Consider the following 24,929-nt stretch of genomic DNA (forward strand, 5'->3'; position numbering starts at 1 on the left):
CATGTGGCAGGGGTAAGGTGTCTCTTTTCTTATGAGATAATCAAGAACTATAGGCCACCTCTAGGTGGAAGAGATGGAATGACTGCATGTGATTGCATTTAAAGCACCCATTTTGCCTTTTTTTTTTCCCCCCTCAACATTTGGTCCAAGACCCTGCAGAATTTCTGTTGAGTCCAAGTCACAATAAACCAGCAAAACATTCATTTTGTTTGTGATACTTTATTTAGAAAAAGAGGCAACTCAATAATAATGACAAAATCCTGATCAGAGGAGACGCATGAACAAAACTCATTTTAGATATTAGACTTTAGACAAACACAGAAAAGACAAGATATGACAAATTTAAAATATATGTACAGGAGATGTGCCTTGCTGCGTCTTTATAATCTAAATATGAGGCATTCAGCTGAAGCTTTTCCTTTTTAAAATGTTCACTCACTCTAGTTTAATATGGACTCCCTTCATATAGAAAGCAAACGAATAACTTAAAACATTATGACAAAAAGGTTAGCAGACATTGTTACGATAGGCACGCATTATGCAATAGTTTCTCAATGTTAGGATCTTTATACTTTAAAATAACGTTTAAACACTAAATTCAAAGTGCAGATACTCAGTTGAAGGGGTTAGATGATGCATTAAGGAGCAGAAGCACTAAGGCTTAGGGTTCACACTGGTCAAGCAAAGAAAAACAATCTTATGTTTAATTCCCTAAAACTACACAAGTAGCATGTAGAGGCCCAAATGGCTCCACCTGCTGGTTGGTGTGTGAACTGCAGATATTTGGTATCATCCCATGACACATTTTAAATCACATATACAGGTGAAATGACAAATCAAAGTGGTTTTTCTCCTCCTATTTGACTAAACCTGATTGCATCACAGGCCTGAGACAATAATGATGTCTGAAATGTTTTCAGCTGAGGAATGTCAGAATGGTGCCTGGCTCTGCTTAAGGCCTCATACCATTAAAAACATCAAGGACCTGAAGTAAAAACAGGCCCACTATCTTTTGGTCTTTTTGGCATCAGACTTGGTTCAGACCTTGCTCATACTGGCCCCCACCCGTCTGCTGACAGATGCATGCTGGGACTTGTAACCCAGGTCGTTTTTCATGCAGATGCTTGACCATGGCACATGGACGACTAAACCAGACATCCATGCAACATTGGACGACTCTTAAGTCTTTAGATATTAATGTTAAAATACTGGCATGTTTTCGAAGCATGACTATACTAGCCTGGCAGTTTGCTGTTAGTCATGTAGTTGGCTAGCATGATACGGTTCAGTTACAGACTAAAGCGCATACAGCGTTCTACACAACAAGCCCTTGGAACATCTAGACCCTGGATGCTCGGTCTGTCTCTCAACCTTCCCTTTTCTTCTAAAATAAATGTTCTTTCGCTTCCTTTAAAACTCCTTCCTGATTCCTTTCATCACTTCCACAAACCCTCGTACACATCCATGTTGTTCCTTCTTCCTCCTCTGGTTATCTGAGCATTCAGGGCCTCGCTGTGAAGAATAACCCACTAAGGCCTAGCGTCATGGCAGATGTACACTGATTAGCATCACTAAAAACAGTCAAGTTAAATTGTGCTTTAAAATGATGTCATAAAAATAAGGGATTATTCTGCCCACCGATTTCTAGATCACCTACAGGATGACGTTCGAAATAAAGATGGTCATGGCATCGCCTGCTGCACCCAGCATCTCCCATTAGTGCTTCTCTGAACTTCTCGGAGGGTGGGAGATGGATGCAAGGTGCCGTCGTCGCTCTTTAGGATTTCCCCATGGTGGTGGGGGGATAGCCAGAGAGGTGGGATGAGGTGGAGGTCTGGGATTACCTGCTGTCTTATGTCCCGCTCGGGCACCGATCATGGCCGGGAGGCTCTGGTTGCGCCTCAGGCCGTCCAACAGGCTCCCTCCGCTTGCCGACACAAAAGTAGCCGAATCTTGCCGCGGCGCTGAAGTGTCAGACTCTGAGCCACACAGCACCTTGGCGAATCCAAGCCTCCTGAGCCTCTCTACCAGACCAACGTTGACCAGGTCGGGCTTGGCTTGGCCTGATTTAGGAGCCGAGATAAAGGCTGTGGTTTCCTGGGAGGGGCTTGGTAGGTCTGGATGAGGGGCTCGGCCCAGGTTCAACCCATAAACGTCTTGGAGAAAAAGCTCTGCAGGTCTCGAAGCCAGGAAATTGTCAGCGGGGTGTTGGCGGGACTCTACGGGCACAGGGGAAGGGGCAGGCGAGTGGGTGGGGGAGTTTGGTGGGGTGCCCGGCAGGAGGCGCATCAGGGGCTGCCGGGAAAGGGAGGCAGGTCTTGATGCAGGTGGGGTGTCTGTAGAGACTTGTGCAGAAATGCCCCTCTCCATGACCAGCTTGGCCAGGCCACTGGGACGTGTAAGTGGACGGCGAGGGGGGAAGGAATCACCGAGGCTCAGCCTGCAGGGTGTAACAGGGGTACTTGGACCAGTTCTCATGGAGCTGGGCGTGTTGACCAAAAGAGATGACTGGGAACTGAAAAGAAAAGATCCGGTTAAAACCGGAAAAGATTTTAAGGTTTGAATGGTTTGTGAACAGGATTCCTTTCAGCCTGAGAGGTCTACGTGATGGCGTGATCAGATCGCGCGCACCATGTTTTCAAACCATCGTAACATATTGAACATTAAACTACAGATATGATTGTTCAGATTTAAAAAGTATTGATCCAAGCTTTAAAGATTTTCCCAGAGAAAAAAGCGCTCCCTTATCGATGGCCTATTCAGCATTGGTCTTTCATCCTGCATCTTCTCTGAGCAGTGAAAGTCAGTCCAGTCTCATCTCTTACTGTCTCTTTTCCTTTCATCCTCCAATATGTCTTCTTGCGGTTTTATGCTAAATCGCTCGAGAATGTGCTTGCTAGCGCGTGATATGGTACATTAAGAGAACCTTTGTTTCTACACAATGCAGCGTCCCAGAACAAACAGTTGCCAACAGCCGTTTCTCAGCCTCGGGACACGGTGGCACTCTGGAACGGGGAGTTCTAAGGTCGGAAAGTTATATATTGCATCTGTAAAGTAGGATGTGATATATATTGGTTTCTGAAGAGCTGAATTGAAGCTTGGTGGGCGGTTCAAACCATCGCCATCTTGGCAGAGGCATGCGTGTCGTCTCGCCCAGAAAATACAAATATGGGCAAAGAGGTGGAGCTGAGAGGGGGGCTATGAGCGTCATGGTGGATGATTGACATCGAGCGAACTCTGAGCTTTCTGTAGCTAAGAGCTTACCTGGAGATAACAGGAGATAATCAGCTAACGGAGGTAAGCGGGCTAAAGCTAAGTCACGTTGTTAACAGACTAAAAACCGCAGTTGTTCTACGTTCTTCTGACTTAAAGCGGGAGATCGGGTACCTGTCAATCAAAAGGACACGCCCTTAAATATGCCCAATTATGAGATAAAACTACTTTTAAATGGGCGAGTTAGAAAAAAAATTCCCTCCCCCCACAGTTGTCATGAAGGTAAACCTGACCTATTAAACCGAAAATGGATTTTTTTGAACCAGGCTGTAAACATGTTTATTTCTGCTGTGAAGCTGGACTTTTTAACATGGGAGTCTATGGGGATTCGCTCTGTTTGCAGCCCCGAGTGGATGAAGGGGGAACTGCAGTTTTATGCACTTCCGCGTAGGCTTCACTTTTTACCACCGAAGGCTCTGTCCATCTTTCATATATGGTCTATGAACATTAAGAAGACAGTAGGGCTGGGCGATATATCGAGTATACACGAGATATTGTGGCTCGTCCCCTGTGCGATGTAGAAAATGCCTATATTCGTCATATTCGAGTATCCTGTTGTCATGCAGGTGTTTTTAGCTGTGGGTGGGGTTTTCTCCCTCCTCCTCGACTCTGCACCGCTTTGCACAGAGAGTTAAAGCAAGCGCACCTAGCTACGTACATAACGTGAGCTACGTGCTACGTCATGAGAGGCAGCGTGTAGCCACTGTTGCCAACTTGGCGACTTTCTCGCTAAATCTGGCGACTTTTTTGTGAAAAGCGACTAGCGACAAATCTAGCGATTTTTACTGGAGTTATTGGAGACTTTCCTGGCGTTTTGGCAACTGACTTTAAAGCGCATATTGTAAAGTTATTGTCAGAAGGAGAGTCTCTCCCTGTCCTAAAGCACTCAGTCGCTCCGGCTGCAGCTGCAGCCAGTTAGAGGAGCAGAGAGGACACCTGCACGACTCCACCTACAGTCACAATGAACAGCCAAATCCGCCAATGATCCCACTCTGGATTACAGAGTGGGACCTAAATTACAAAGTTTATCACGTCACGCAAAAATAATTAATTCTATTTGATTACATTCACAGCTCTGTCACTTACTCACCTCATCCACTGTGTGTGTGACACAAGCATATTTATCTAGCTTGTCATGTCTCTAGAAAGTACAAAAAGGAGTGGGAATCAAATCCTGAATTAAAAGCTGGCTGAAGCCGTTTATTGGAGACGATACGAGGACATTCTGCCTGTATTATAAGACTGATTTCTACGCTAAACTCTGCGATTAAAAAAAATACGACAACTCAAAAACGTATCCATAAAGCAAAGCCTTATAATAGTTCATCATTTGAAAATTCACCGCCTAGAGCACCTATTTTCATATGTTGCATTTATTATATCATGCAAAGTCACTTTATTTCGTTTTAAAATTACATGTTTGTGCCTTGCCTTAACTGTTCAATAAATACGGTTTTGATCAATTTGCTTCGTTACAATTTCATCCTTTTGGCATAAATGTTTAAAATCAGCATATCTTAATGCAGTATGAACAATTATGTTTTAATGTAGACACAAAATCATCTTACTGATGTGATTGTAAGAACCAAAGCATTCATTCAAGGCTGAGGTAAATATCGAGATATATATATCGTATGTCGTGACATGCCATAAAAATATCGGGATATTACTAAAAGGTCATATTGCCCAGCCCTAGAAGACAGTGTTTAAAAAGAGAGAGTAGAGCATCAAGGAAGACAATATAAGATGTTTATGAGGCAGTTTTATAGAGGACAAAATGCAGAGAATGACCCTGTTTCACCTTCACTCTCAGTGGAGAGGTGTTGCTAATGCAATGATTAACCCATCTGTTGTCATGGTGATGAGAGGTAAGACAAACTTATGAATACTTACAGCTTTTGTTTTGTGTATTGCTGAATTGTAAACACTGAAAACTGGATTTAAATTAAAGTAATGTCATTTTCCTGCAGCTCATTTTGGGTTACATTTCACATTTTGTTTCCTGTAATATTACCTATGCTAACTGTATTTAATTTGCAGTTGGACAATGGGAAATTTAGTGCCATGTCGTTTCCTTCATGTTCATATAAACCAGAGATCTCCAACTCCAATCTCCAACTCCGGTCCTCGTGAGCTACCATTATGCAGGGTTTAGTGTTTTCCTGCTACAACACACTTGATTCAAATGAAAAGGTTCTCCAACAACTTGTTCTCATCATCTGCACCTGCCTGTTAATGAGCCGTTGATTTGGGTCAGGTGTGTTGCAGCAGGGAACAATAAAGCCTGCAGGATATTAGCGCATGTGGACCAGAGTGCAGACCCCTAATATAAACATTAACCCGAATCATCTCTTATTTTTTCTACATTACTTTCAGGCACATGCACAGTTATGAAGAAACTGGACCTTCTACAGCCAGAGAGGATATAGGAGGAGGAGTCAGATGTCCTCTGGCTCACCCACATCATCACTCATACAGTGTGAAATGTTAGCCTATAGTTTAATTACCTTTCAATTAGACTATTTGGTACTGGAGGAATACAAAGCACTGCTGCAGCTTTCTGACAAGCATATAAAAAAATCTGTAAATATACATGGTTTTTTAGGAAATGTTTGTTTTTAGTTTCATTATATTTCAATGTAACTAGTTTAAAAAAGTAATATTCTTTTTTAACCTCTGAAAAGTTAATTGATCTTGTTTCTTTTTTTTTTTTTTACTTTTATTGAAATAAATTGTACATTTTTTAATTGAGATTTGATGACTTTTGTGTTTTTGGGCCCAATATGTCAATAAAGTTGGTTAAAGTGAAAAAAAATAATCAGATCATGTAGGTGAGATTACAGTGGAAAAAAACAACACATATTATAAACATTTTTTGTGTGGTATATAAAGGCTAAGTCTAAAGTATAGACAAATGGCTAAAATAGGATGGAAGGGCGAAGACGTCCTGTGATCCCCAACTCAAACAGGAGTGGATCTGAGCAACAGGAAGTAGTGGGAGGGACTTACCTTGGGGTGACCTGTGTGACGTCACTAGGGTGCAGGATGCGACAGGTGGTGATGGTGTAGGTCGAGAAGGTGGAGCTCTGACACTTTCCAGGGTTTTGAACTAAAAAACAAAATCAAAACTCTCAAAAACGAAGTAATACGCTGGATTTGAATGTTTAAGCAATTATTTGTCGTACCGCATGACAATGCTGTTGAGGTGGAAATTTGACTTTGTGATTGAACTGTTGCTGTGGAAACGGGCTGAAACAGGCTGGATTTCTCAGTGACGGTACCTGGTGTCAAACCGAGGTCTGGTCGGACCGAAGAGGAGGCAGACGGTACCACAGGGGATACCGTCAGGGTTGGAGAGAGAGGATGCGTTGGGAGAGCAGCCACAGAGGTTGTTCTGTCTTTCCTCTCCTCAGGTGTGGATGAACAGTGTACCTTGAAGGTAATCCCTCCTTCCTCCTCTTCCTCATCAACATCTTCTTTCCCCTGCTCTGCAGCTCCTTTCTCAAGGAAAGCAATCCCTCTATGCTCTTCGTTCTCCTCATCTTCCTCCATGTCAGAGAGGCGGTACACGGCATCCTGAGTGAGAGGCCGGAAACCCTTGGTTACAACCCCAGGGTGGGGGTCTAAGATGGTGGCCAGGTGAGGTTTGGCAAGCTGCTGCCAGTGGTGGAGAGTCAGGGAGCCTACGATATACAATACTTATTCGTTAATCAATCATGAAATTAACATGTAAAGAAATCAACTTATCTGTTTTTACTAACAAACACGGAAATTAATAATTTTTAAGTTGACAAGTTGCTACAGCAGGAAGACCAGGAATTATGTTTATTTTCTAAGAACTTTTAGTACCATTTTTATAAGACTTAATGATAAAAGAGGTAAGTATCAAATGACATCAGTAATCTATTAACTAAAACATCATAACTAGCATTAACTTGCTAACAAGAGACTTTTTCACAAAGAACAAAGGGAAAACATAAAATATGCTTAAAATGTTTAAACTTCATTACAATCTCTATACAACAGATATTACCTCACACAACATGTCATAATGTCATAATATGGACTATTTAGCCACTTGTTTTCAAAAGTGACAGTATAGCTAAAGTGAGCTATATATATATATATATATATATATATATATATATATATATATATATATATATATATATACATATTTAAAAATAATAAACTAATTTACCCTTTTACGTAGATGGAAAATTTAATCTAAAACCTAGCTTGAAACTAGCTAGCAGCAGTTAAGCTAGTTCTCTGCCACCAATAGAAGTAAAATCAATTAATAAAAACAAAGATTTTAACCGAGGTTAAATATTCAGCCTTAATTTTAAAATATTGACTGTCACAAATGGGTTTTTATTATTAAAAAATGTTACACATTAATTCAATTAGTTAAAGCAAACAGTCGTTTTCTTGTGTTACATTCTGGCTTTCTTAATTCCCTAAAATAGTTTAGAGCTGTTTTTTTTTTTTTTAAAACATAAAATTAGTTACAAAAATGTAAAATCAAGCATACGTTTTGGTAAATTTATGTCCAATTTAAACTTTTTCATTGACAAATTAAAGATATATGTTTAAAAAGTCTGATATCTTTGAGACCCAAAGATTAAAATACATATTTCCAGACAATTTTCAATATTTTACCGGACATGAGAACACTAAAATGTTGTGTTTTGTGTCAAACAGGACTGGGAAGTTACTGGCAAGCTGGGGCAGCTAAAAGAAAATGTTACCTTCCATGGGTTTGACAATCTGAAGCTTCTCAGGCAGGAAGGTTTTGAAAACACTGGAGGTGATGGAGATTTCCGACAGGTTGGAGAACGAGGACCGCACGCTGCCCATGGGCGAGCTGCAGCCGCTGCACTCTCCGTCTGCCTCCAGGACATGCAGCTTCTTCTCGCGCTCAGCCTGGAAGAACTGTCGCTCGGACAGAAAGTTCTGCCGCCTTAACGACAGGCGGTGGAGCGCTTTGGTGAGGTCGTTTCCTCCCGGAGAGCCAGGCTGGCCCATCCGCACCTCGTCCCTGCAAACACAGATGACCCATGTTGACTGAAACGCTCCAAAACTTTGTTTTGAGCTGAATACAAGACAGCTGCTACTCTTTTACCCCTGGGTGGACTGGAAAGGTTGTGGTGTCATCACCAGAGAGCTCTGTCCGGAGCCGGGGATGGGAGGTGTGGCCGAAGCGACGCGAGCTACAGAGGCGTTGACTGAGCGAACTGTTTGGAAGACTCGCTTCTGGGAAATTCTGCAGACACATAAAATCAGAAAGTTAACAAGCGGCTTCATCCAGAAGGAGATAAACAGCATAGTTTGAGTCTCTGACCTTTGGTCCTGAAAGGCAGTTTCCTCCTCTACGCTCAGCTCTCTCCTCATGCTGCCTTCAATCTCCGCCGCCAATGAATCCTGTAAACACACAATGTGTAAGTTCAACACGTGCCGCTGAATCACGCTCCCAGTCTGAGGCAGATCATCTCACCATGGGGTAGAGGCAGTAGGAGAGGTGCCGCCGCATCCCAGCAGAAGGAGTGTTTTTACTGCGAAGCTCTTTGATCTCTTCCTGGGATTCATGAAGCATCTCTACACACTCGGCGTTCCTTTCTGCCAGCTCGTTCAGCTGCAGCAAACACACAGATAAACAGTGTCTTTTACTTTTACTTTTAGTCTTTTACTGCAGCTTTGATTAAGGTGTTCCTGCACTTCTCTAGATCTCTCTGTAGATCATGGCTGGCAGATACTGGTTTGTCACGCCGTCAGCTGGTTTCTTAAGCTTGTTCCATCCTCCACGTAGGAGAGTATTTGGGTTTTATAAACGCATTAACAATAAGTTAATTCTTTGTGAGATAAATGAACATGCAATGTCTCTGATTCAGCAAAGAAACAAGACAAGAGTCACCGTAAGATCGTCTTCTGCTGGCTGGAAAGAGCTAACTGGTCAGGTAGGATGTAAAATAGATGCTGAATTAGCCGTCGATAGGAGGCCCGTGATGGGAAAAATTGGCAAAAGTTCTGTTGTGAGACTATATTCTATAGACTATTCAATAAACTAATTCTGAAAAGGTTCCAACTAAAGTATTTAGTTGTAATTCTATGTTTTGCATGTTCTTCATTAAGTAGAACTTTTAGCAAATCAACACGACTAATTTACAGCTAAGTTGATAATAATAGCTACGGTTACATGGTGTTTTTTCATTCTGAATTAATAATTTGGAATGAAATAATTCGGAATTAACGTATTCTCCTACAAGTTTACATGAAGATAATAATTCTGAATGAACATTTACATGAAACACGTCCTCACTTCGTTCCTCTTTAGAGCGGCGGGTTGGGAAGGGTTCTGATTGGACAGAGGGAGCATGTGACGTATGACGTATACCGGAAATAAACAAAGTTGGCTCCCTGCTTCTCGTCTTTTCAGTCGTAAGTTGTAAAAACCTCATAATAAGTACCAGTTTCGCAGCTGTTTTTATTATAATTTTGAAGTAGCAGCTCAACACGAGCATACTACTTCACTTTTTGCAGAAACTGAGCAGGAGAAGAAAGACAGACCACTGAACACGAGAGGCAAAACAACGCGCGTCATCGGGACAGGACAAGGTAACGAGCATGCTCAGAACGACCGGAATTAACTTAGAGCGGATTTAAGGTTTACATGACAGAGGAATTAAATGGTTTGGAAATAAAATGCGAATAAATCAGCCACTCACATTGGAATTAAGTTTAATTCCGAATTAAGATTAGCATTAGGAATTAAGTGTTTAAATGGTCATTTTTCATCAGTTTAAAGCGGGATTAACTTTTATTCGGAATTAAACAGGACTGAAAACTCCCATGTAAACACACGGTATGAAGAGGATGATTAGCTGTAAGATACCTCTGCTGTGAGCTCTCGCTGAGCATCTTTAGATGCCTGCAGATGGATCCTCAGCTCCTCCTTCTCCAGAGCCAGCTGCAAAAAACCAACAACATGAGTTTTCCAGGATAAAACGTGTTCGTCACAACGGAAGTCAGGCCTGCTTACATCCTTCACTCTGTGTTGCAGCTCCACAATCTGGGAGAGCAGCTGAGCGATTTCCTCCTGGTGTCTGAGCAGCTCCTCGTTCTTCTGAGACAGCTCATCCGTCAGGGACACCATCTGGCTGTTGGACTCTCCTGAGACAAACAGTAAGGCTTGTTTGTTAAACGCTGTTTGCTGTGCATGCTTCTTGCGTTGGACTCTTTAAACTTACGGAGCTCCTTGACACAATCGCTGACGAGCTGCTGCTCTTGCTCCTCGTACGTCATCGTGTCTCTCTTCAGCTGGCACGCCTGGAGAGCAAAAAGACAAAACTTAACAACACAAGCTACTTTCATTAAGCACATTAGTCTTATTTTTCAGACCCTCAGGGTGACATACCTCAGACCTCAGCGTCAGGTTCTCCTCCTCCAGCTCCTGCAGCTTGTTCTCTAGAGACTCCAGCTGGCTAAGCGCAGCGGCCGCAGTGGTTCCACCCAGTGGCGGAGGTTGCCGCATGGGGGTGGACACGCTGGAGTCATTCTCGCTCTCCTCCGAGGCGCTGGCCACCATCCGGAGCAAGTCATCCTTCTTACCGAGCTCATGCTGCAGCTGGTGAACCTGACCAGGAGAGGAACGATGGGGAAAACACCTCAAACAGTGAGAAACTGGTTTAAACAACAGAAAACGATGCAGCATCTTCATCACATCTGACTGAATTTACTGGAGCTTCAGCAAAAATAGTTGATAAAGAGGCAGCTTACACTAAAATGTTTTAATCGTATTCATGCCCAAAAACACAGCAATGTCACCTCAAACACTGATACTTGTCTTCTGCCCCCTGCTGGATACCTTCTGCACTACAATAACTTTGACATCACACAGTTATTGACAGTAAAAACTGGATGTAATTATTCTAGCAACCTTATGAAAATGTTAATTAGCTCCACTTCCATTTACCTGGCAGCAGCAACTGTTTCCAGACACCATTAGCTCATAACAAAGCCTGGATTGGTTTCTTAGTTGTGTTATATATGAAACCATCGCTGTGTCACTTTACTTGAACAGGTTAAATAGTTCTGAATGATCTACCTGATCCACAGCCTGTGCTAGCTGTTCCTCCAAGGCCTCGTTGCGTTCCTGCAGGAGGTGGTTTCTCTGCAGCAGTGACTGACCGATCCGAGCTGCCAGCTCCAAGTCTCTGTCTCGCTGTCCAATAAAAGCAGAAAAACTCCCAAAGTCAGACAGAGAATAGATGCTTTTCCTGCATACGTCACTCTTGCATGCTCTTAACTCTTGAAGATGGACAGGAAGGTTTATTTGCATCATATTTTCTCATTGTAAGCAGATTATTCTTCAAATTCCACCTAAATGTTTTACTTAGAAGCAGAGAACTATTAGAGATCGCCAAAGGTTATTTACAACCTGCCTAAGAACCCTAGAAACATCTTTAATCCCAGTTTTGTCAGCCAAACCAGCCCACCTTGCCTTTGGGGCTTCGGATTAAGCTGTCAAACAGACTTCAGCAGGACTTCAGAGACCTGCAGCTGTATGCCTGTGCGTTAACCGGTGTTTATTTTCGTTGCGATATTCATTTATCATACACCACTATACCGGCTCAAACAACGCGCAGTAAGGAAGCGTTTCAGCGGGGACTGATTTCACTGCCAGACACAAACACTTCAGCGTGTGTAAAGGAAAGTTTTGAACAGAACAGAAAATGAGCTCTCAAGACGAAGCAAACACTGCTAACCTCGAGGAACTAATTCCAAAAAAAGGAGCCACATCTGTGATTTGGAAGTTCTTTGACTTAAAAAGGACCAATGTGGAACAAACAACAATCTTTTGCTGCCGGGCAAAAGTGGTAGCTAGGGCTGGGTGATGAATTGGATTTTAATCTCAACTACGATCTGGGTTTTCAACGATCAAAAAAATAAAACGGTGTGATTATTTTTCTCTTTGCAGTTTCCTCTCCTGCTGTCTCCAGCTGCTAATCGAGCGTCTCTGGCGTTGCAGCGCTGTGCTGTAAACTCCTCCCACAGCCGCTTTGCTTTCATTCAGACACTGTTGCCAACTTGGCGACTTTCTCGCTAAATCTGGCGACTTTTTTATTAAAAGTGACAAATCTAGCAACTTTTACTGGAGTTATTAGAGACTTTTCTGGTGTTTTGGCGACTGACTTGAAGGCACATATTGTTCTGCAGTTACTGTAAGGAAGGAGCAGCGGGAGCCTCTCCCGTCCTAAAGCACTCCCAGGCGGCCAGTCTCAGTCGGCTCCGGCTGCAGGTCAATGTAGAATAACTGCAGTAGGTTGTGGAAGTTCACCTAAACATAGTTTATACCATTGTCAGTGACAACTGGCTGCATTATTTTCCTATACATAGTTCGGCAAGTTAAACACTGTAATATCCCTCGTTACGGGGCGTTACCGTAGCAACGTGTTAACCAGCGTTTTTCAGATCAGCCATCTTTTAACAGGTGAATGAGAAAAACGTTCTGTAGCCTGACAGCGGTTGTTTGGCATAAAACGTACATCGAGGCCAACATGAAATAGTTCCTATACTTCAGCATATTTAGCAAGTGTTGTAAAAAATGAAATAAAAATTTGTTATAAAACTTTTCCTGAGTGGGACCATGGCATAAACGGATTAAACAACTCGGAACCCGACATTAGACAGTTATAATGCACGACACGGAGTCAAGATCACCACGACACGCAGCGTTGTTTAAAAATACTGGATAATTGTGTTAAATACTCGAGATTTCAATTTCAGTCAAAATAATTGTGATTATAATGTTTTTTATCATAATCGAGCAGCCCTAATGGTAACACCAGCACCTTGCTTCACCACATTAGCCGAAAACATGTTTTAGAGTACCAAGAATTCCTTAAGGTGGGATCTCCACCATCCACATCCACAGCTAAACCTGCAAGTAGCAATCAGATGTTCGAGACACATTTGCTAAAGCGACTGCATATAAAGAAAAAGCAAGTGGTGGGTCAAGACAACTAACGCAGTCACATTCCACCTCGTGATGCATTTGTTTCATATAAATACCGTAGAGAAAGACGGCTTTAAGACGATGGTGAAAACTGCATCCCAGTTATGTCCTGCCAGACCGCAGATATTTCTGCAACACCGCCATACCCACCATGTACTTGGAACACGGGAAAATTACAGACCAAGCTGGCTGCCGTCCCTGACGGTAATCAAGTGCAGTAATTTTTTTTATAATTGAAGATAATGAGGGTAAGAACACTCTTGTCTGCCGTCAAATACCGTAAAACCTATATGACTTTTCATAAAACCGTGATGTGAAAACTTTGCCAAATCGCTCAGCACTATGCAGCTCTCTTGGCTTCTTCTCATAAACGGACTAAAGATCTGTTTCTGTTCCTTTGATGTGGACTGAGGAGAATATTTGTTGGGAATGTCTGGTATAAACCACCAAACGTGATGTGAACAGAAAGAAAAGCGTCCCATTTATCCCCATACACAAGGAGAAACTGGACATCTGGCCATTTTCCTGCTGGTCTGACATGTTTTTACTGGTCGACTCGCTGCTGTTTCCTCAGAGGAAACCAATGACAACTTATCTCTTTCCCCCTTCCCCCTCCTCTTGGAGACCAGTCAAAGGCCAGTTGACTGGACCTGGTAAAGACAAATCTCTGTGGGGATTTACACGGACATTCCAGCTTCCCGACCTGCTTGGGTTGTTACGAGCATGCACCAGTAACCAACAAATAAATTTAAAAAAGACAAAAACGGACTCTTACCTCTGCCAAAAGGTGTGTGACCACTTCAATGTCATTGTAGGTCTTGGTCATCTGCTCCACGCGGTCGGCACTGAGGACTGAGCAGCGTAAACATCGGTCAGCGTGCAGTCTAGTAACCCCACTGTGACACGTTCATGCAACATGAACACTTCCACACAAAACCCCAAATGAAAATGAACGTTGTATTAACTAAAGCTAATAAACACAGCAGAACAGCATGCTGGGTTTAGAGTAAATGCTACCCAATACAACGTTCGGACCACAAGCAACATTAGCAGCTGTATGATTACTTACTGTGGTCACATGACCCTTATCATGCTGATGTTTAACCACCAATTATGGACTTGCATTGCGTGCTTAACCTGCTACAACAGCAGGTCATTTGTTTGGTTGCTCGTGGTCTGAATGTCAAAGCAACTCCAGTCTCCCACTGACAGACATCACCTCACACACTCTAACCAGGGCTACCGCGCTACAAGCCGACAGCAGATCCGTCTTATCCCCGTCTGCTGCCATCTACATGCAAAATGCAGAGGAGGGGGCAACAAGTCTGGCTCTGGAGAAAACCAAACCCATCTCTCACACTGCTGCTAAATGAGCAAGCGGCAGGCAGGCAGGTAAGGAGAGAAAAGATACCTTTGGAGAGGCTCTGAGAGCCAGGGTGGGAATAAGAAGAAGGCTCCAAAGCAAGATATGCTGAGAGAAAAGGAGAAAAGAGGGGAAAGTTCAAAAGGATCGGACACATGGAGACCAACCAGACAGAGAGGAAAAGTCGGCAAAACTAGAGAAATGAAGGTCTAAAAGCAGAAAGTAAAGCAGCTGAAGCTTCGAGTCAACATTAGTTCTCCACACCGAGGATCTACTCATTAGTCTGCTCTGCTTTCAGCACCTGGGTCGGAGTTGTCGGCGCTGCGCCGCCTCTCCCTCCACCTGTTTAAAGAGAAGTGGCGTCTCCAATCCCTGAGCCATCTGTTTGGACTGGGAGCCCTTTAACCAAATCATGTACCAGACAATCATCACCCCGATAGACAGAGCTCTGACACACAAATAAAGCATGCAATGACCATTTCCCACCATGGCAACTGGTCCAAATGTGTTTTAATTACATGTCTGTAGTGAATAAGAACATTTTAAAGTGGTGTAGGCCATTTCATGGGATGTCCTCCTCAAAACAGCCAGTTTCATTGGACTAAATGGCAAATTTACCAAATAAAAGTTGCTATTTGTCGCTGTTTTTGAAAGTCCAAGATGAATGCCATAATGGCATCTCAAAAACTGCCATCATGCATTTTCTGATTTGTTAGTCTTTCAAAAAAGTGTAGTTAACCTAATCTCCAAAAAAAATCCAACGAACTCATCAGCCTGGACATCGTGAACTGGACTATGACCTAAAACATATTAATCCCGGATGCTTTGAGAGCTTTTATTTGGCTTTGATTGAAGGAAAAAGGGAAGAAAACCAGAACTGAAACAGTTGTCAGCTCTTTTAGCTTTTATTCAACAGTCATAGTGAAATAAAGCATTTTAGGCAGAGATTATAAGCAGGATGAAGCAGCTGATGAAATGGAGGAGAGCGCTCTTCCAGTAATCCGAGGCCCACCGTGACCTCCGCACTGGAAACTGCAGTCTCCTCCAGTACCCGGAGGGTAAAAATAAACCTTCATCACACACACACACAAAGACAGTGGAAGCACATACACAATGCAGACAATCTCATGTTCCTGCTTACACACACACACATCTCCTTACTGTACCTCTGTGGAGTGTGGCGTCACTGTGTAGGTCACTCATGTCTACGGATCGCTTTGGTCATTTTTACTCACACACTCTGCTCACACAGACTTTGGTTTAGAAAGTAACTCAGATAAAAGTTGCCTGAACTGGAAGTCCAACATCATACAGAGTAGTCCCGACACACACCAACAATGTTCAGTGGGTTACTTGTGTCACAACATGATGGACCTTCGACTCCAATAAACCGACACCAGCAGGAGGTGGAGCGATGTCCGACTGCGGGGAAACAGACATACTGTGCAGCCACAGCGTTTCATTCTTAAATTAAGATAAAGGAGGAGACTAAAACTAATCTTAATGCCTTTTTTTTTTTAGAGGGGTAAAATGATCCTTTTAACGCAGTATAAATGCTTTTTCGTCTTTTAAGTAGAAATGATCGCGTTAATTCAGTAAAAAATTACTTTTTTTTCTATTTTTTTTTTTTTTTTAGTAAAAATGATATTTTCAATGCTTTTTTTTTCCATTTTCCAGAGAATATTGTTAATTCACAAAAGCAAAATGGATTTTTTCACTATTTCATCAATGCATCCTGATGAAACGTGGGCCGATTGATTGACTATTCGTAAATGTTCAAAAACAATTATTTTTCATAATAATGTATTAGTAGGTTTAAAGGGAAGCAAGAAGCTAAAAGTGGCGCTGCCATGCGGACACTTTTGGGGGACGCACCATCAGTCCTAAATGAACTGGGCGGACACCAGTTAACACCAGAGACAGAAACTAGCAGCTAGCCTTGCAGCTTGTTGTTCCAACACATTTTTCCTGAAGATTCCCAGAAACATTTAAAGACAACATGAAAATATGTTTGATGTGTGTTGATTTATTTCTGGTTCCACGTTAATAAAACAAAAAAGTGGAGATAAATTAGTTTGGACACCTGATGTAATGGATACTAAATGGAGTATAAAGCATCATAAAGGAGTCGTGGAGTGAGAAAAAAACGCTCAGTGTGGAATAAAGATGCATGAAAACCCTGAAAATCGTTTAACAATGGAATAATAGAGCTTTGAATCAAATAGTGAGGCAGCTAAGACTGCACACCTCTATTGCTGGTTGCATGAAAAGTACTTTTTATATCAACTTTTATCTTGTTATGACAAAAAAAAAAAAAAAAAAAAAACCCTGAATGGATTTATTTTACTCTATTTTGAGTAAAATTTTTCCACTAAATTAAGAAAAAAACAAATAGATATCTTTTCTGTTATTTTTTTTCTTTTGAATTATAAAGATCATTTCTTTTTACTTGGGAGGTGAAAATTATCTCACAAATTCAGAAAAACTACAGAATTTCATAGTTATTTTTAATAAATTATCTTGTTACTTCAGAGAAAAATGGATTTAATTTTTAACTTCAAGTGAAAAGTGTTTCATTCAGTGTTCTCCTTTAGAAAAACTGATGGATTTTTGGGTAATAAAAGTGAACGATTATGTTTGATATTGGCTTTTTCCTGATTTCCATTATTCCAATCCTGTCCTGCTGTTAAGATGCTGATACCAATATAAGCAGAGTGCTGGTGACTGGTGAAAGATTCACAGGAAAACTGAGGTAAGTAAGTCATTTTCTGCGCTGTGATCACATTATCAGACAAAATGTAATTATTTAGATCATGCAGCTTCTCTAACATCCTTGTGCAGAAACACTGATATGTTTCACACCCATCCAGCACACGTCCACCACAGCTGCTTCTTCTGCAAGTCAGCTTCCTGATCCCGTTTCACAACACAACAACCATGAGATGCTCGACACCTGAACTGTTTCTACAGGACTTTTTTTTTTCAATATTTACACTATTAAAAATGTCTGAATTGTATAAGTAATGTGTAATAAGCCAAGTTTTCGCACACGTTTGCTTATTAACATGCCGAGTCACTGGCTATTAATAGGCTGTTTGGTTTTACACAGCACAAGTAGAGCAAGCGGTAACACGACACCGAGACCTCCGTCCAGCGCTTCTTTCCTCACATGAGCGACACTTACATTTTATTTAAGTGAATTACAATTTATCTGCTTTTTTTTTTTTTACCTTTAGGTTTTATTTTTTAGGTGCAAAACTTTTAAACCGTTTCAGAGAAAGCCATAAGAAGGTCAAAGTTGCTGCATGAAGTTCGCTGTGTGACGTTACCACGGTTCCTGCACAGCTCCATTTCAGTGTAAACAAAAACACAAGATTCACTGACTTCCTGTCTGTCAGGGAAAGTACACCCCCTTCCCCCCGCCGTCATGACCTTGCAACGACGGGAGCTTCTTCTGAACATCAACAACGTCCATCAGGTTGTCTATTCGCATGCAGCGTGCCGACGGCGTCGCTCACCTTCCACTGCAAAGTTTTCGTACGCCTCCTCATTGTGGATGTTTAGCACCGGCATGGTCCGTGTCTCCTCTCTACTGTCCTGCCTTCATTCTGTCTGTCCACCCCCCCAAACCCCTCAGAGCTGCTCGTCTCGTGACTCTGGTCCTGACTTTGAACTCAGCTGCACTTAACTCTGGCAGGACTACTAAATTCCTTTCTTTAGCTTCCTCTCATGCATGCACACACACACACACACACGGTGTCAGAGAATCACACAAAAATAAACAGAAAATGAATGAAAGATTAACTCTGAGCTAAATATTACCCACAATAAATCCCAGAGGCTTTAAATGAGCTGAATAAAGCGACTCTGTCACGTGCCAGAAGCACTTAAACGCACCATCTGCTGGACAATGTCAGCACAGGGATGACCAATCAGAGCAAAGTAGGCAGAAAAAAAAGGTACTTACTCATGTAGCGGAGCGTTTCTTCAGCCAGCATGGGGGAGATGGCGTTGAGCTGACCGGGACCTTCGTCTGGGGAGCAGCTCGGGGAAACAACCCAGTCCTGACTGTCTGAGAGGTACATGGAACCAGAACCGGCCGAACCAGAGCCCAGAGAGCCGGAGCCGTACCGCTTCCCGCTGCTGCCCAGCCCTTCATCTGGAAGTCAGACACATGCAGCGCTCATTTCATCCCAGAGTTCAGAGTCAACGATCCGGTTAAGAACAAAACTTGACATGAAAATGACTGAAGAAAATGAGATCACATGGTGCCGGGGCAAATTTTCCAGCGTAATGTGATGATTACTGTAGGATTCCACGTAATGTGGGGCGGGGTTAGGGTTAGACACGAACAATAAGGATGGTAGGGAAATGTTTGGTTGCTCTGGCAGAAGCAGGAGCATTGTAGATGGTATGCAAAGCTCCTGAAGCCACTACTGCTTGGATCTGTTCTTCACATATCAGGTCTGAAGAGGTGCGTGTCAAGCCTCTGTTGAGCGACGCAGAGCCTACGGTGGTTACAGCACAACCAGCCTGACACAGATCTCGCTATCCGACAAATGACACAGAAAACGGAGCACTACCACTGGAAACCAAGGGGGGGTGTTGAGTTGTGCAGCTGATATGCAGCTGGCGAATGGAACAAACCAGAGAAGAAGAGGAACAGGATGAAGACAACACATAAACCTTCTTAAAAAGACACGAAATGCATTGATTCAAAACATGCTTTGTACATTTATAATCACTTATGCACTTGGAATTTTTGCTAGACCTCGCTGTTCCTCGTTCATTTTATTTTATGCATTTATTTATTTTGTCTACACAGGTTTTTGGCCTTATACTGTCTATTGATTCAATTTATGCATTAATTTCAAACCTAAGCCATTTATTTTTGGATGTATATTAAGCTCAGTTTTTTTATTATATCAAAATGTCTTTGAATAAGTTATGTATTAAGCCAGTCTTCTTTCTTGTTTCAATAAATGGGGAAAAAAAAAAAACAGCGCAGTGGGTGACATGGGGGAAAAAGCACGTAAATTTAAGATACAACCTATATATTCTGAACAGAACAAATTTTCATATAATCTGAATGATTTATCCGATGTTGACGTCACAAATGATTTCGTGCTGCAGACTTTCTATTAAACTGCGAGCTAAATGAAAAAAGGAAAAAAAAAAAAAAAAAAAAAACTTTAAAAAGACACAGAAGAAGTTGAGAAAAGCAAAAAAAAAAAAAAATTGGTTTTATTCTTCTTCTTAACGCAAGTTAAATCTGAACTCATCACTGCCCCCTGGTGGATGAACTGACTTAACCACGGCAGCGTAAAGATCGTGCTCTCGCACTCGAGCATAGCATGACGGCGTTGTTGACATTTCTCCTCCATGTTTACAGTACATACTCAGCGAGGAGCCGATCACAGGCTGACCAATCACAAGGAAGTACTTTGAGTGCACGTCAGGTTTGAAGGTGGCGCGCGTTGGGCCGCCTATAAATCCGTAAATCATCAGATACGGATGAGACTCGGCACCACACATGAAAGTGGTTCCAGTTCGGATGTGAGCTGTTCAGACGGTCATAAAAAATCTCCATGAACATGAAAGCGATAAAGGAGGCTAATGTTTGGTTAACCCTGAGATCGTTGCTGAAAAAACACAAAATTTTCACCGCTGCTGACCTTTAGACCTTACTTCTGATCAAACCAGTGTCCACATTTCCGATAATGGTAATTCCTGTCAAACAATGACTTGGAAACACGCAGCATTCATTTCTAAGAACGTGCACAAATAACACTTTAAACAAATACACCAGGCAGCCATGATAAGCATTAGGGCTGTGACAATATGCTTTGGTCCCGATTCGATTTGATGTTTTGGTGCCGATTTGATTTAAATTGCGATTCTCCGATATTGCTGATTTTTGTAGATTAATAAAAACAAACAAAAAAAATGGATAAAACTTTTATTTGTTCGTCATTTTTCTTCATTTCAATGATGAAGAAACAACACAGTAGCCAGATTATCATTCTGCTGCTTTAACGCCCAAGAAGACAAGTAAAAAGATCAGTAAAAACAATAAAAATGACAAAAATTTTATTGTAGATTAATTTAGTTTATTTGAAAAAAAAAATCAATTTTTTTTAACAAAAAAAAAAAATCTATTTTAAAATTGTGAAGAAAAAAAATCCAGATTTCCGATTTTTCTATTCAATTTTCCCCCCTAATAAGCATTCATGTAATTAAAAGCAACTATATTTGCAGCCTTTATTTATTTATTTTTTTTTTATAAATAATTGAAAAATGTCGCCTGATCCACTAGTTTACAAGACATTAGCATGTTAACTTCTACTGTAAATGAACAATAAATCATCTTATTTTGGTGAAATCTAGCAGCTTCATTGAGAGAGGAGTGTAGGCGTGAGCTGATGAAACATCTGAATGTGAGCGTGAGTCACTGTACAAGCCAACGTCCTTCCACTTGAGTGGATATGTGGTTTACTGGGACAGACGGGGCTAACTATAGCACCAGGCCTGAAGACACGGCATACTGTACCTCCGGGAGGCTCGGCAGCAACAGAAAAAACAACAGTTTGCTTTTTACTGACAAAATGCCACGTCTGCAAATGCCTCACCTGTCTCTGTGCTGGACTCCTTCTTCTCCACAGCCCGGGGTTTCATTTCAAACATGTCCCGTCCTTGGAGTGGGGGGAGTGCCCCCCCCCCCCCACTCACAAAAACACAAAGATGGAGGAGGAAGAAAGCTGCTACGGCCAATACATCACATCCTCTTCTCCCGTTGACAGGTGGTGCCCACACACACCTTTACCTGCAGAGGAAAGACCAGTTAGAGACATTACTCCCAGGGATGAGGACATGAAACTCCACGGAGGTTTATAATCCAGATTAGGGACAGTAAACGTGCAGATAATCTGGTAAATGGAGCGTTGTTTGCCTCCTCAGTCGTCCAGCATGAATCTGGATGTTTCAGGACAATAAATCCAACATCTTCATCTGTGTTTTACTCATTTAATCTTTTCAATCTGTCCATTTCTTTTCATTTAACAATGGTGCGTTCTGATCCAAGTTCAGACCAGTCAGGAAGGAGGAGAAGGAGACAATATAACCAGTAAGAAACCGGCCAGCGGATGTAGCTGATGCCCTGCGTGCTGGTTTAGGGAGGTCCCAGGGGCGATCCCGGGCCATCCCACATCCTGTTTCCCAATCCGTACGGGAATTCTGTCAGGCCTTAAAGGGACAACTGAAGGAGTGAGACGGGATGTGCTGTCTTAAAGGGATGAAGTGAAAGGAAGCCAAATGCATTTGTTTCAGTGGAGCAAACATTTCTGGCAACACTATAATAAACAGAAGCATTAATCTACCAACACCTCCCCTCATTTTTCATGCTTTTACACCAAGATGACGCTTAAAGAGCCGTTAGCTGCAGACTCGGCATCTCTCCGCATGGTGTGCCTGGAAAACATTAGAGGGAACCGGACACACGCAGAGCCGGACTTCACTGTTAACGTGGGATCATCTGGACGGCGAGCAAAAACATCTAGAGAGCTTAGAAAAGTCCTTAAAGAGGCCCGGAGAACTATTTCTGAAGGAAACGACAGAAAGCGGAACAGGGGACGCGTTTTAGTCGCTCATTTAATATTCCGTTTAAAATTGTAAATATAAAAACAAATAATCAGCTTGTTGTTCATTATTCTTCTATAAATCAAAAACAAAACTATAATCAGCTTGTTTTTGCACTTTTTATTTGGAGATCAGAGGAACTGAAAGTAGAAAAACCGACTTTTATATTTGTAGGATTTCGTCACCAGCTTTCTGGAAGCCAGTGTTCTGCTCGGCACGTCGTCAGAACAGCACCGTAAATTCACCTTCACAGCTAACCAACGAAAACTAACATCCCTGACCATAACCCCCTCAAAGACATGACAGAAAACTGCAGTGTTAGGACACCGTCGTGTGTTTCATGTTTGCAGTTTTGCCACATTAGAAAACTATTACAGGGTCGTTTTTTGAAGTAACTTCAGGTAAAACGTCAAAACCAGCCTGATTTGAGTTTCTAGTTTCAGATTTGAACAGAAACATGAAAAACAAGCCAATTTTTCATTTTTCTGGATTTAATATTACATGAAGGAATGATAGCAGACCACTCAGACTGGGATGTGGAACAAGTGACGGATAAATGATCCACAAAGCCCAACAACCTCTGAGATGAAACCGAGATAACCCAAATGACATAACCAGGGTTATTCATGCAGACATGAGCTCCTGTAGGGCCACAGAACATAGTCTACAACTGTTTACAAGCCGAGTAGCACCGTGGAGTGTCCTGCTATCCATAACCCACTCATTTTTCTAAAACAAAATGAAGAATATAATAAACAAATTAGTGTCATTTCTGACCCTGGTGATCACACATGCATATCTGTGCGAATTTATGAGTAGCAGGAAGCACGCCGCTGGAAAGGCAGAGTCCTCGGGCAACATCCATCTGTTTATATAACCGAAGCTGAAACAGCCTCATAAAAGCAGATGTTCTGCATTCAAACCCTGCAGTCTAAACATGCTGCTCACCTTTTATTATACACTGAGATGACACCAGTATTGTAGCAAGTATTAGCCATTAGCATGAGCTAAGCATGCATTCTGCATCGGTATCGTTTCTTTCACTGCGCGCACACCTTTCATGCTCGCATGATTCTTCTATTCCCCAGTTTTATTAAATGCCAGAACTGATCTTCAATAAAATCCTCCAAATACCTGTGAGTTATCTCATAAGTAAGACACAGACTACTTTACCCCTAAACTGCTCTATAAAATCATGGAAATTTTGTGGAAAACTGTGTATTTTGTTTTACTAACAACTCAAAAGATTTCCTGATTTCTTATCAAGTGGTGAAATGACAAAGATGTCACTCTCTGCTGTAGTTGTGGCAGCCTTCAGGTCCAGTCTGCTTACATCAGCTTTTCACATCGCATCATGTTTAATCTACATTCACAGAAAGTGACCTACGGCCATCACAGCAGCAGCAGAACTCAGCAAATAAACAGTAAGCTCAAGAACAAACTGAGGTTAAAACAATGACCTGAAACTCCAGCTTAATATGCTTGGGATGACATCTCTTTTCCAGTCATGTGCCTTGCTTCTCCAACACAACAATAGAGCCGATTCCCATGCACGCTGGGATGGGAGGCTGCATGTGACACTGAATGCGTAACCTGACTGAAATAAGCAGATTCTTCCACTACAATGGATCATCCTATATGAGACCACAATCTTCTACTGATTAAGCAAAACATATGTTTTATTCGTCTAAGTTCTAGTTTTATCTTTAAGGGAAATTGTGATGGAATAGCTTATCCTTTAGTTGATATATTGATGTTTTCCAGGCATCCAGCCCCAAAATGAAACATTTATTCAGAAGATCTCTATGGGAAATCCAGACTGAATGCTCCATTGCAACATGACTATTTATCAAATCGTTGTCACGAAAAAAAAACTACTTGTTGGTAAGACACCTTTATTCTGAGCCAGAAATTATAAAGAAGTTGCATCCTGTAAAACTCTGGACCAAGCAGAAGGCCTTAATTGACAGCAACGTCCAGTCAGGTGTCCCTACAGATCAACAAGGGAGCAGAAAGTTTTGTGTGTCTGAAAAGAGGAAAAATAATGGTCCTCTTATAAAGCCAAGGAATAAAGCCAAGATGTTTTTGATGCACAGTGGCACCAAAAACCAGTTAAGGTGGTAAATGGACTTGTACTTCTATAGCGCTTTTCTAGTCATACAGACCACTCAAAGCGCTTTACACTACTTGTCACATTCACCCATTCGCACACACACTCACTCAACACACTCATACCCCGATAGGCACATCGGGGGGCAGTTTGGGGTTCAGTGTCTTGCCCTAGGACACTTCGGCATTTCAGGGGAAGCCTGGAATTGATGGAATTGATCCCCCAACTTACCAGTTGAAGGACAACTGCTCTTCCTCCTGAGCTACAGCTGCCGGTGGAGTTGGTTATGTGAGGATAGTAGATAAATAGTAACATATATACCTGTACATAAAGAACATTTCTAAATATCTACTGATACATTCAATTTACAATATTTTAGCCTCATAATCTGACAACTGAGACTGTCCTCTAAATATAACCGCTTGAAGGGTTCAGATACCACATGTCTTTTTATATTTAATTTAAGGGTAAAAAGCTTCCTCATATTTATACACACACACACACACACACACACACACACACACACACACACA

General features: G+C 41.9%; 1 protein-coding gene across 2 annotated transcripts; it reads right to left on the reverse strand.

Annotated features, from left to right (window-relative positions):
* Window positions 1-215: 215 nt before the first annotated feature.
* Window positions 216-21,469, reverse strand: trak2 (trafficking protein, kinesin binding 2). Of its 2 annotated transcripts, XM_079263653.1 has the most exons (16): window positions 21,281-21,469; window positions 18,619-18,810; window positions 14,700-14,759; window positions 14,064-14,140; window positions 11,378-11,494; window positions 10,688-10,906; window positions 10,521-10,599; window positions 10,313-10,443; window positions 10,166-10,240; window positions 8,771-8,908; window positions 8,618-8,697; window positions 8,399-8,539; window positions 8,025-8,314; window positions 6,459-6,956; window positions 6,283-6,382; window positions 216-2,515 (listed from the first exon to the last, which is right to left on the reverse strand). In XM_079263653.1, the coding sequence occupies exons 1-16, from the start codon at window positions 21,333-21,335 to the stop codon at window positions 1,717-1,719; spliced, it is 3,051 nt and encodes a 1,016-aa protein (XP_079119779.1). In that variant the 5' UTR covers window positions 21,336-21,469; the 3' UTR covers window positions 216-1,716. The 2 variants fall into 2 exon arrangements, with proteins under 2 accessions (XP_079119779.1, XP_079119780.1); XM_079263654.1 differs by lacking the exon at window positions 14,700-14,759 and having other exon boundaries at window positions 21,281-21,451.
* Between the last annotated feature and the right edge of the window lie 3,460 nt (window positions 21,470-24,929).

Source organism: Telmatherina bonti (assembly GCF_933228915.1).
Source record: "Telmatherina bonti genome assembly, chromosome: 24".
NCBI classification, from domain to species: Eukaryota; Metazoa; Chordata; class Actinopteri; order Atheriniformes; family Telmatherinidae; genus Telmatherina; species Telmatherina bonti.

Coding starts and splice junctions, on each gene's coding strand:
- trak2 (XM_079263653.1), bottom strand. CDS start 21,335: ATGTTTGAAATGAAACCCCGGGCTGTGGAGAAGAAGGAGTCCAGCACA. Junction 10,907..11,377: donor TAGCACAGGCTGTGGATCAG/GTAGATCATTCA, acceptor TCTCCTGGTCAG/GTTCACCAGCTGCAGCATGA. Junction 10,444..10,520: donor CGATTGTGTCAAGGAGCTCC/GTAAGTTTAAAG, acceptor TGTTTGTCTCAG/GAGAGTCCAACAGCCAGATG.